The sequence below is a fragment of the Sinocyclocheilus anshuiensis genome, unplaced genomic scaffold (genome assembly GCF_001515605.1).
Source record: "Sinocyclocheilus anshuiensis isolate Anshui unplaced genomic scaffold, SAMN03320099.WGS_v1.1 scaffold1052, whole genome shotgun sequence".
Lineage (NCBI taxonomy): Eukaryota > Metazoa > Chordata > Actinopteri > Cypriniformes > Cyprinidae > Sinocyclocheilus > Sinocyclocheilus anshuiensis.
Genome location: NW_015549556.1, coordinates 1,078,709 through 1,091,718, shown reverse-complemented (window position 1 = coordinate 1,091,718; position 13,010 = coordinate 1,078,709). Strand labels below are relative to the sequence as shown.

The following is a 13,010-nucleotide window of genomic DNA, read 5'->3' as shown; positions in this document are numbered from 1 at the left end:
GTTGACCCTGAGAGGTCAAGTAAATATCTACAGCGGATCTAAATATTTATAATTAATTATAACTAGTTATTATTAATTATTCATATTTCCCCATGAGCTGATTCGCTACAATATATATATTTGCTGCTTGTTCAATTTATTTAATTAAAATTAGCTATTTTACCACATTTTATCACACTGTATCCAATCCACTTAAATATACAAAATTGAAGTTCATTTAATTAATTTGTGTTGCATTAACTGAAACACTTTGTTTGCATAGGACTGAATTGGGAAAGTAAATGTTGAAAGTGAGTGTTATTTTATGCGTTTCTGAGTAAGGGCAAAGGCATGTTAGTGTTTAATGTTGGACATTTAAAAGACTTTCTGTTGTTGATGATTTTGTGGTTGCCATTGTGCTGAAGTGTAGAGCTTGTGGTTGGACTGAAGGATAGTTATATGATGACAATAGTGTTTTTTGCTTCATTCAATGAACACAGCTATGCTAACGTTCACTTTAGTTTAAAGACTTGCCCTAAAATGAGCAAAATCAAAAGTATGTACTTGGTAATTGCACTTAATTTAGATTTTACTTACTTTCATGCATGAAATGTACTTGCAAAAGAAAACAGAGTAAATCTTAATTTCCCCCCCCCCAGTGTTGGCTTATCAAACCATAAGGTTCTACATAACCTGGATATCTCGAGTCAGCAAACCGCCACAGATTGATAATCTTTTGATTCAGACAGCCTGGCAGATTTTCAGTGGAAGGCCTGAAATCTTACAAAGTCAAGAGTCAGAAATCAGTAAGTTCCCTTCTGTTTCTGGCCCTGGTTATGGTACAATAAGATAAATTACATGCTGCTCATTGCCAGAATGAGAAAACCAAACGTGCTAAGTCGTAATACTTCCTGTACTGGCCCAACCCAGCTCACCATCCCACACACAAACACACTCACACTCACAACAACACATGTCCTCTGTTTCGCTCACGCACTTACATATATCTCAAGTTCTCACGCTATCAGCAGACTCGAATCAGGCTGAATGTTATTGTCAAACTGACACGCAGGGACACGAGGCCTGTACTTTGAGACCCACTGCTCAGAAACGGCTTAATTACTATGGTAAACAGCAGAGGTTTAGCAAATATCACCAAACCACTAAAATCAGCCCTACCTTCATCTCAAATCGAGTCGGACCACCTCTGAGAGGATCCTCAGCAATTATGCTGCCGTGCACATTGAGTCCAAAATGCAAATAAACAGAAACACTGCTTTTGTCCCCTGTCGCGGCCTGAGTTATACTCTGACTATCCCATTGGTAGAGCCGGAGTCCATTTTGTGCTTTATTTGGACTGGATTGCCCTCAGATTCATAAACTGTAGCATTATAATTGCAGTCAAGTTGTCCAAGTCTGACTTTTGTTAAGTAGCACATGTGTAAACCTGAAACAAAATGAGAAAAGGCTGCTCTGGGTTCAGGCCTCAGACAATGTCAAAAATCTGTCATCGTCTTGAATCACCGTACTTGTTGCTGCTATGGCTGCAGAAACAACATAATTGGGCTTACTGTGAAAATGTGACGCTACTTACAAGAAGTTTGACAGTGGTTAAACTATTTACAAATTCGCGTAGCTTTTCCAGTAACAAACTACTTTTTCCAAAACTGTAGTGGTATAGCACGATAAAACACTGAATCGCTATTTTAATGATACATAATGAGCACGCAATCTTACTGTCGAGGCGTCGAGTGAGTTGAGGGAGTGATACTCAAACACGCAGCATCGGAACGTTTGATTCATTAGTGAACCGATTCATCCGAAACAGCATTTTCTCTTATATGTACTGTAGTGTTGAAAATTCGATTGAGTCGAGTGAATCAGTTCACCTGAGTCTTACTATTTTAGCACAGGAAAATCCGATTCATTCTAGTGAATCGGTTTGTTTGGACGGTTCATGTAAATGAATAGATTCCAAAAATGATTCACAGATCCGAATCTTCTTTGCTATAGAATCTGCTGTTCATCATTATGTTTTCGACCTGTTTATTATATTCTTTTGTTGTATTTATTGCAAATTTGACTTTTGATGCAATATGATTGTTGACTATTTGATGATAGCCTATATGATCATATAAAAACAATACGAACAAAATTATTGCACCAAAATAATAACATCTCACCCTTAAAACAAACTAAATAAATTGTAAGATTTATTTTGCCCATAGAAAACAAGCCTATTTTAAAAACTATTACGTTTTTTTCATGAGTACTGTGCCATTAATTTAATGACAATTAAGCATATTTTAACCATTTTACTTTATGTAAAAATGCAAAAAAGCAATAAAGTATTTATACAGCATAGTATCCAGTTGCTCTTCTTTTTTTTATCCTGATGCATATAAAAATATTGCATTGAAGTATTTTACTGCAACACAGTACAGAATTGCTGTTAACAATGAGAATGAAAAAAGAGATGTTCTCAGTATGCCTTAAAGTAATGACATTTTGAGAGGGACTATGCTTAATTATCATGAAATTAAAGAGTGATGAGAAAACAAAAAAATAATGGTTTTATGATGGTCTATGGAAATGTAAAAGTAATTGCTCATTTTCTCCTTTGTTTTTGTGGTGAAATGTGACCTGGACAAGTTTTCATCCCAGGCATAGATATATGAAGAAAAAGGTAGAGTGTGCAGACTTATACAGAATTATAAGGGCTTAATGTTTCACAAGTAGGCCTATAAACTAGAGCAGCATATGCTAGTAATTCAGACTTATTACAGGTGCTATGAGATGACAAATCGGACATATTACCAGTGAGAGAAAGAGGTTTAGACAGCAAAACTGAGCCTCCCTCCAGGACCGCATTTTCTCCCTCAGATGTCAAAGCAAACAACAGATCCCATGGACGAGGTCCTGAACAAGCACAACTACTTGAGTCAAGAGCAGGAGTAATGGCGGTAATGAGAGAGAGATCTGATGGAGAGGGGCAAACTAACGGGTGATGCAGACACCCACCCCTCCGTCGGTTTTTAAACAACTCTCTGGATGCACTCCGGCGCCAGGACACACAGCAACTCCATCCACGCCGCTTCCTACAGATCTTTCAGGGAAACCAGTGAGACTGGTGCAGGAAGCTCTCCCAAATACATTCAGGGCGGAAATGAATATTTAAAAGAAGCGGGGTGAGGACGCAAGGGGTGTGGCAGGGTGAAAAAGCAGTTAAAGGTGAAACCTCGAGAGATCACAAAGAGCATCACAGGGTGTCTAGAGGAAAGAGGAGAGAAACATTCTTTACGTGCACGCAAATGTTTAACTAATGCTATCCGAAATGTCCTACTTCCCACTTTTGAAGTCATAATTACAAGTTTAGTTATTTCAGGTCTATTACCAGGTCTATGAAGGCTTTTCAGTCCAATTGAGGTATATGTAGCTACTGACGCACAAAATCGAGCCTGCATATCCAGAAGTGTTTGCATTCACATACTTAGTTCGTGAGTGTCTTTGGGGTCAGGGTGTTGGGGCGTAGGAAGAGATAAAAGAGCATTTAAATCACATGTTGGAGAGGAAAGAAGGTCACGCTGCATAGGTAGAGTTCAATGAATGGACGCGCAGATGGCCGTATGAAAAGAAGAGGAGGGAAGGAAGAGAAATTGCTCTGACTGGTCGACGGTCCCCACTTCGCAGGTGCTCGGTCGCAGATCAAATAGGTCCATGGCTTTTATATCTCCTCTGTTGCTTTCGGCAGGCTTTAAGGAGAAGAGGTGCTTTTGTGATTCAAAAACCTTACAGACATGTGGAAGTTATCAGCCGACAGACTGGCCTATCCTTTCCTCCTTCACCCCCGTTTTGTCCCGCGGCCCGAGAAATGCTTGAGGGAAACTGTGAGGAAGAGAAAGAGAGACACAGAGGAAAAACAAAGAGAGAGAAAGGTGAGAGCAAATTGCGGTTTAACGCCTGTCTGCCATCTGAGTCCTTTAGCTCATTAATAAACGGCAGCAGGCGCGCAGCCAGAATGTGCAACTGATGGGATAAGTGACAGGAAGCATGTAAGGCCAGTGTTTGTATTTCCGTGTGCGCGTGTCGAAAGATTGATTTGATTAATGTCTGTGTTGGCTGAACTCTGATGTATAAAAACGTCTCCAAACTGCTGCGTGGGTATCGCTTTACAAATAGACTGATGTGTTTATATATGGTTCAGTGACAAATAAGGATGTCTTGAGTTGATGAGGAGGAGAAATCTTTTAAAAACCTGGTTTAAACGCAAGTGCCAAGTTCTTGAAATGTAATCTTCAGGCTTCATACGCTATTGAAAAATGTGCAGCACTTTCTCCCACATTTTGTTTCAATGGTTCTGAAAATGTCAGGTGGTGTAACCAAGTAAAAAAGTCATGAAATATCTTCTTTACACCATGAATGCACCTTTGGTGCATGCTTTTTAATTATGTAAAAAAATAAAATACATTTATGGATTAAAAAATAATAATAATAATAATATATATGTAAACTACTCTTCAAAAGTTTGGTGTCTGTAAGATTTTATAATGTTTTTAAAATAAATCTCTCGTGCTCACCAAGGCTGCATTTATTTATATAATACTGCTGTAAAACAGTTATATTGTGAAATATTGTTATACTTTATAATATCAATTTTCTATTGTAATACATTTTAAAGTGTCATTTATTCTTGTGTATTTTCAGCATCATTACTCCAGTCTTCAGTGTCACATGATCTTCAGAAATCATTATAATAAGCTGATTTGCTGCTCAAGAAACATTTCTGATTATTATCAATGTTGAAAACTGTTGTGCTGCACAATATTTTTCTGGAATAATTTTGTGATTTTTGTGATTCAGGATTTTTCAGGATTCTCTGATTAACTTTTATTTGAAATACTATGTATTACAAAACATTATGAAAGCCTTTACCCTGACTTTTGATAAATGTAATGCATCTTTGCTGAATAAACAAAAGTTTATTTTAAAAAATAATTCGGTAACACTTTACAATAAGGTTCCATTTGTTAACATTAGTTAACATAAACTAACAATGAAAAACACTTAGTTAATGTTGATTCCAATATTTACTAATAAATGATTAAAATGAAAATTTGTATCTATTAATGTTATTTAACAGACCCGAGCTAACATGAACTAACAATGAACAGTTGAATTTCTTAGTAACTAATGTTAATAAAGATTAATAAATACTGTAACAAATACATTGCTCATGGTTAATGTTAGTTTATGCATTATATATAGTTAACAAATGGAACCTCATTGTAAAATGCTACCAAAAAATTGACCCCAAAATTTCATATTGTCCCACGAATGACCCCTAATGAAGGTGTTTATGAATATTTCTCCTTGTGCTAAAACAAGTCATAGGAATTCAGCCTAGAATTTATTTATAGACTGACACTTTGCATTTATCCCATGTGTGTGTTCATGTAAGGTTCTCTAAATATGTACCATCTGTGTAAATACACGTGTATATGCATTCATTACACACAAGCCCAGAATGTTTGCCTGTTTATAAAGAGTGTCCTTAGGGACTGGAAAACATGAAACTTAACCTTTATGTTGCTCTCGCTCTCTTGCAAACGTGTGGTCCAATACGCACTGTACTTAGTTTCATAGTAACAGAAATAAACATGGACATGCATCTCCATAAAAAAGCAGAATGAAAAGAGATGAGATGAGAGATGAGAGCCATTCAGACTCATTGTACCTCATTTATATATGAGGCGTGATTTCATGACAATTGCCAGTAAGGATGAGCATGCAGTCGAGTTATGATACAATTAATCATACTGAATATTATTGCTTATGAAACCAAAGACTTTGGCTTTGAACTGTTGTATGTGGTTTTCAAGTTGAAAAACAATCTTTGAAACAACCAATAATGCAGTCTAGGAAAATGCATGGTTGACTTGATACCTTAAATCATGCAGCTTGTTGACAAGATTACTTTTCTAAGTGGCCAGACTTAAAACAGGAGAGAAAATAAAAAATACCAGAGATTTACATTTAAGAAGGGATCTGTGTGACTTTGGAATGGGTTGTTTTGACATGGTCCGGTAAGAAACCACCAAGCAATAATCTTGTAATTACATAGAAACACACCAACAGCCATTCAGAACACCTTAGCAACCGCATACATTCAATCTGAAGTAAACAAACATGAACACATTTAATAAAGTCCATGTAGTTCAGCTGGATGAAGGCAGATTTAGATCAGCTGTTCTTTAAGAAAGATGTTGAATTAATTCTATGATTCTCTGATTAATAGAAAGTTAAAAATGGCATTTATTTAAAATAGAAACGTTTTGTATCAAAATAAAAATGCATTTAGAATGTCTATTTAATGAATCCTTGCTTAATAAAAGTATTAAAAGAAAGGAATAATTCACCCATAAATTAAAATCTGCTGAAATTATCCTCACCCTCAGGCCATCCAAGATTAGGATGAGTTTAATTCTTCATCAGATTTGGAGAAATGTAGCACTGCATCAGTGTCTCAGCAGTGGATGCTCTGCAGTGAATGGGTGCCGTCAGAATGAGAGTCCAAACAGCTGATAAAAACATCACAATAATCCACAAGTAATCCACACCACTCCAGTCCATCAGTTAACATCTGGAGAAGACAAAAGTTATGCGTTTGTAAGAAAACGCATTTGCTTCTGGCCAAAATATGAGTCCACAATCCATAATAACGCTTCCTCCGTGAAAAAGTCTATATCTCCTGTTGATCTCTCACATCGGTTTTGGCTTGTAAACTGAAGTGCCTGATCTGTGCAGATTTCTCTCCAGATTCAGACTAGACATATTTTTAACGGGAGAAAGCAGCATTATTGATAAAAGACTATAGATTATTGATTTTAGCAGAAAGAAATTGTTTAAAGTTAAAGTTGGATTTGATTCTTAACTGATGGACTGGAGTGGTGTGGATTACTTGTGGATTATTGCGATGCTTTTATCAGCTGTTTGGACTCTCATTCTGACGGCACCCATTCACTGCAGAGCATCCATTGCTGAGACAGTGATGCAGTGCTACATTTCTCCAAACCTGATGAAGAAACAAACTCATCTACATCTTGGAAATTTTCATTTTTGGCTGAGCTATTCCTTTAATTTCTTTCAAAAAAAATTAATAAAATACTAACCCTAAACTTTTCAATGGTATATATATTGTATATTCAGGTTGTATATTCAAGTTGAACTTATAGCTTGTATGAAATAAATTTTATAACATGTTTATAACATGTATTTTATAAATAGCAAGGAGTGTCTCACAAATAAATTACTTGTTTTGACAGTTATTCAAAACGCCTTAGCAACCGCAATCATGAAATCTAAAGCAAACAAACATGAATCTTTTTAATAAAGTCCATGTAGTACAGCTAAAAGAAGGCAGTCTTAACACTTCATTGACCGAAGCCTCATTCTCACTCCCTAAGTGTGTGAAAAGCATTAGCGATTAACTCTTGGATTTGGTTTATTTAGAAGATGAATTCTTTCCCTGGGACCCAATGCCTTCTCCCCCAGCTTCTGCCTGATATCTCCATAAAGCAAAGCACCGAGTGAACCGACCTGAGATAAAGTAAGAGTAACATCCTCCAACTCGCCACATTTGTGGATTTACAGCTGGCTGGGGGAGATTCGGGCCTCCCTGACAGCCCAACAGTAAAAGCGCTCCCATTCCCAAGCACCTGCCTCCCACCCACACACACACACACACACACCTGATAGATGGTGTGCAGAAACAGGTGGAAAGAGCCGCTCTGTCGAAAATCATTTCAAGACACACCCTGAAACCCACCGCACACTTCGAGGAAAGCCAACACAAACATTAAGACTGAATTTTCTCCTGTGATGTCCTGTTTTCAGTTCACAAAGAGATGGATGGGATAAACACACTCAACATTTTCCCCAATGCTCCCAGCGCCTTCTTCGAGTCTAAAACCTCCACAAGACCTATGGCTTTCTTATGGCTTGCGCAGATAAATTGCAGAAATCTTAAAACTGATGTCAGTTGAATGGATCTATGGAGAAGAGCGCATGAGTAATGTCCTGACAAAGACGGCAGCCTCCCCTATGACAAGAATCATTGTTGGATCCGTTTTCATTTCGCGCAATGTGCAAAATAAATCAAATGCTGAGGGACACTTAAAAAGCGCAGCCATGGCAACCTTACAGGAAGTTCAAACAGATCTGTGGTTTCCTGTGGTGTCAAATAAGGCATGTCCACACCTGACAGAGGAAGAGTCATCTTGAAGGGTCTGTCAGAAATGAACCGAAGCGCGGTTATGCCACATCGCAAGGCTTCAGTCTTCAAAGTTTCCCACACTTGCTCTCAGTTTCTTTTCACGGTCGGGTAAAGAAAATGCGCACAGGATGCAGTTGGTTTTCCTCAAACCGGACCACTGGCAGTGGCACAAATAGCCATTAATAACTGCAGAGGAAGCCCAGAAAAATCGCATTGAAAAACAAGCTAAGCGAGTGCCTCCAATTTGATGTTAAAATATTTACTTTCAGCCACCTGTGGGAGGTCTCTGTTTCTCGTCTTCGCTAAATTAAACCGCTGCTAACTGCGTTACAGCTGCAGCCCCAGGATGCAGAAGTGTTCTGGTAATTGTTTCTGTCTTCTGCACAGATGAAGGGCCACGTCGCACATTAGACAGGCCTGAAGAATTAGAGCCTGAACGTTCAAATGGTTTGGTTAGTAATTTCAGAATTGTAATAGAGGTATACAATAGTGCTAAGAGGTTTGAGTGTCGAGGCTTGTTGATATTTCAACTGGAAATGGGTCGTGAGACGGAGAACAGGCCACCAAGGGCCCACAAAGGGCCACTATGGTATAAAATATTAGTCCGGCGTGAGGGAGGCGGGAATCTCTGATGTCAAGAAACAGCCATTTGTGATTATTTGTTTTGGTAGCTAGCTAGCTAGATAGATAGATAGATGATAGATAGATAGATAGACAGACAGACAGACAGATATATAGCTAGCTAGCTAGATAGATAGATGATAGATAGACAGATAGATAGACAGACAGACAGATATATAGCTAGCTAGCTAGATAGATAGATAGATAGATAGACAGACAGATATATAGCTAGCTAGCTAGCTACATAGATAGACAGACAGATAATAGATAGACAGACAGACAGATATATAGCTAGCCAGATAGATAGATAGATAGATAGATAGATAGATAGATAGATAGATAGATAGATAGATAGATAGATAGATAGATAGATCTCCCTCATTCTATCTATTGTGGTAAAGTGCTAAACAGGTACAGCAAAGCATTCACATATATTCCTACTTTGGAATACTGTTTATTTGGCATCAGTATTGTTATTTTATGGCATGTAGAGATCAGAATTAGATTAGAAATTAGATTAGAATTGAGGTGTCGCTGACCTCTAGTGTTGAGATGGATTAACTGATTGTGTAGTGAACACAGACTCATGTTCAGGTCTACTTTAAACCATCAAAAAACCATATACAGTAAAATAAAAAATAGGAAAAAATATAGTTTTTTTTTCAACTGAAGAGAGCAAGGATTTATAAAACTATTTCATAAAGATTTAAAACTACCGTAATACTAAAAAGATGCAAGGTGAGGAGCACATCATTCTCCGTTTCAGATGCAGATGGGATTGTTATGACCAGAAAATTATTTTAATGCCAAACTTAGTCCCTCCCCAACCCTAACCCCCAAAAGTTTAACATAGGCCTATTATTCGACGTTATTTATAAAATATGAAGTATATGGTTTGCAAAGTGCCTATTTTTCTAAATATATGTAATTTACCTAATAGACTAAATCAAACTTTATTTATTTATTTTAGTTTTTTTCTTTTCTTTTTCTTTCTTTCTTTAGTTATTTATTTTTTGTATTGAACATAGGCCTATATAAAGGTAAATACACACATGTACAGATCAAAACAGATTACAACAAGATATATAATATAAACAATATACAAAGAACCATAAAAAAAAACATTAATGCAGGGGTAAAATAAATGACTAAATAAATCTGCAATATGTTTTTCTCTATTACACGCATCCAACGCGCCAGCTGTTTGGCAAAGTTCAAATGTCAACTGATTCGTTTAACTATTTTTTAGAGTGATTTACTGTAACTGCCAATCTAGATAAATTGTGATAGCCCCAGGTGCTGCGAACGAAAAGCTGCCACAGAAACATAACACACAAGCAACTTTGTGATTTTATTTCGTACACGTCCTCATAAACAAGCGCTCGAGTTGAAGCGCCGAAAGTGCGGCCGCTAAAATCTCCTTCGCTTTTCCATCCTGGGGCGATGACGTAGCTGCGAACAGTCAACAGACGCGCGGTCGGTCCGGACCGGAGCTACACCGGGCCACGGTTTTTCTCTTTTCCCCGCTGCCTGCGCGTTTTAGCGATCTGTTTAACGTCGTTCACACAAGGCGGCCGGAATAGACTGTTTACACGCAGCAGACGAGGCCGTTTGTGGCGGTGTTTGTGCTCCGGAGCGCGACGCCTGTTTTTATTTGTGTTCACTGCGACACGGAAAGTGACAGAGCAGGATCCCTCGTCTTGACAGCTTTAAAACACTCCTGGAGCCTTAAACATGCTGTTGCACTTTACTTCATTGGCTTAAAGAGTCAGTTTTAGTACTTTAGTCGTCTTGCTGTAGGAGAGCAGGCCGGTGGAGAAAGCTTCATCTTCGTCATCTTCATCATCACCTTCATCATCCCACGCCTGGTTTTTATAATCTAATGTTTCAGATTTAAATACATCTGTCAGTGCTTAACTTATTCTTGAACACGATGAGAGGAAAGCAACAGTATTAATGGTGGACAGGGACCTAAAGAGCACAATGTTGTCAACATGATGTGAGATATTCTCTCTTAATGCGGATTAAACTGATTCAGATTGACTTTGAAAGATGTTGTAGGTGTTTACAACTTTCTTAGGATTGCTAAAGAAACGAATCAAGACAGGATAGAGTTAAATGCCTTATGCAACCCTTTAAATCAATACTAGCGACCGTATGAATTGAGTGAGGTGCATAAATAAGAGATTGTTTACAGCTATGATGTGAGCTTTTAGTATGCAATGCGCTTATTAAGGAAATATTGAACTGGGTTTGAGAGGATTGAACTGTTTTGTAGGTGATTGAGGGAACTTCTCTTAGTTTTGACAGGCAGCGGCGTGTGCTCCAGCTCCCTGGAAATGAGAAGATGAATTGTGAGGAACAAGCTGTAGATTTGTGCAGTGCTATAGATTTGTGCAATGTGCCTGACAACACTATATCACAACCCGTGGACGAGATCCTTCCCCGTGACGGCCTCCTGCTGATGGATGGAGATCTGGGGGAAAGGGACGCTACCGTCCTGACCAGGTTAAAAGACGTCCATCCCAAGGATGATGGTTCTTCTGAGCTCAAAGCACCACATAGTAAAAACAACGGATCTGTTGCGGTGTCAGCCGACCCTGTTAACGGTTCTGCCGGTGATTTGCAACAGAATACAAGCAAGTTTGAGGCACCACCGGTTGGAGATGACGGGGATGATGATGGTGGTGAGATGGATATCGGTGTGGATTTAAGTCTGGATGAAAATGGCGTTTTGGAGTTCGAGCCAACAGCTCAGACTCAAAATGAGGAAAGTGCCTCTCATTGTGAAAACTCCTTAACATCAGAAGCTGACATAGAACTGCATTCACAGCAACCTCCGGAAGAACGTCGTGAGGATGTGTCCTCAGAAACCACGTCAGCGGCTACAACACCAGGCAATGGAGCTGGGATTAAGCACGGGTCCAAAAGGGTGACCTTTCCATCAGACGAAGACATCGTCTCGGGTGCGGTTGAGCCAAAGGACCCTTGGAGACACGGTGAGACCTTTACATTTCTTGCATCACTTTCGAACCCTCAAATATTGAGTTACATCCCAAACTCAGAGCTCATCTCCTGCGGTTTGCATTGTTGCTCTGCTCTAAAAGCTTTGCGTAATTGTGCTCAACTTTTCGGTCCCTGCTGAGTAGGGTACTGATATGGCAAAATATCATATCACGAGATTTTATCATCTTGGTTTTACTATTTTGCAAGTTGTCTGAGCAGTGCAGGCAAACTAATTTCCCTATTTTAGAAACCAAGACAAAATATTGTCAAATATATGACAAAATATAAAATAAAAAAGAATGGCAGATATTTAGGCCAAGGTGGGCGAAGATAAAATCTTTGTTCTTATTTTTTGAACAAAGCTAAAATAATGACAAAGACACATAATATACAAATAAAACAGACATTGCTTTATTTTGCAGGTACAGTAGGTGTATTTAGCAGTAGCATTCAAGAAATTAAATTAACAAATATAAAAATAAAACACTATACTTCACTGTATAAATTATACATTGATTCTTATTACAGTAACTATTAAAGTACTACATTTCTCTTTGTGTTTTGTTGTTTTAAAGGTCTTAAAGTGACAGCAGACTAATAGTACTAAACATGCTGCCGCTTGTAATTAAAGAGATAGTTCACCCAAAAAATAAATTAATACAGGTTTGGGACAACATGAGAATGAGTAAATAATTAAAATTTTTGGGTGAACTATCCCTTTAATTACAAGCGGCAGCATGTTTAGTACTATTAGTCTGCTGTCACTTTAAGACCTGCACGCATCTGATATACAGGCACGCATACGTTTTTCTCTCAACAGTTTACTTTCACTTTAGACATAACCAGCTGTGTTTATATGTAACTCTTGTGTGTTTTTGACAGTATTCGTGCAATCAGACACAAAAGATAACTTGGTCCAGTAATCAGGCGCTTTTTTAGTGTGCGCGATTCAGGTGTACGCGCTCAGAAATAACTCGTGTCAGAACAGCACACGAATTAAATAGCACATTATTAGGAAAGGCGATTTACAAAGATTCATTAAAAAAACACTTATACTCACTTCTTCTGTAGGTGAAGCTGGATCACGATTCACGAATGATTCGCGCGAACATAGACGCATTTATGTAGATCG

The 13,010-nt window shown here is 38.1% G+C and overlaps 1 protein-coding gene across 1 annotated transcript in view; it reads left to right on the top strand.

Annotated features, from left to right (window-relative positions):
- The first annotated feature begins 10,294 nt into the window (after positions 1-10,294).
- The window catches only part of LOC107656977 (protein phosphatase 1 regulatory subunit 37-like), a 49,913-nt gene continuing 47,197 nt past the window's right edge, over positions 10,295-13,010 (top strand). The window contains exon 1 of the mRNA XM_016444942.1: positions 10,295-11,871. Within this exon, the coding sequence (XP_016300428.1) occupies positions 11,220-11,871 (652 nt within the window). The 5' untranslated portion in view covers positions 10,295-11,219. The remainder of the gene's footprint in view (positions 11,872-13,010) is intronic.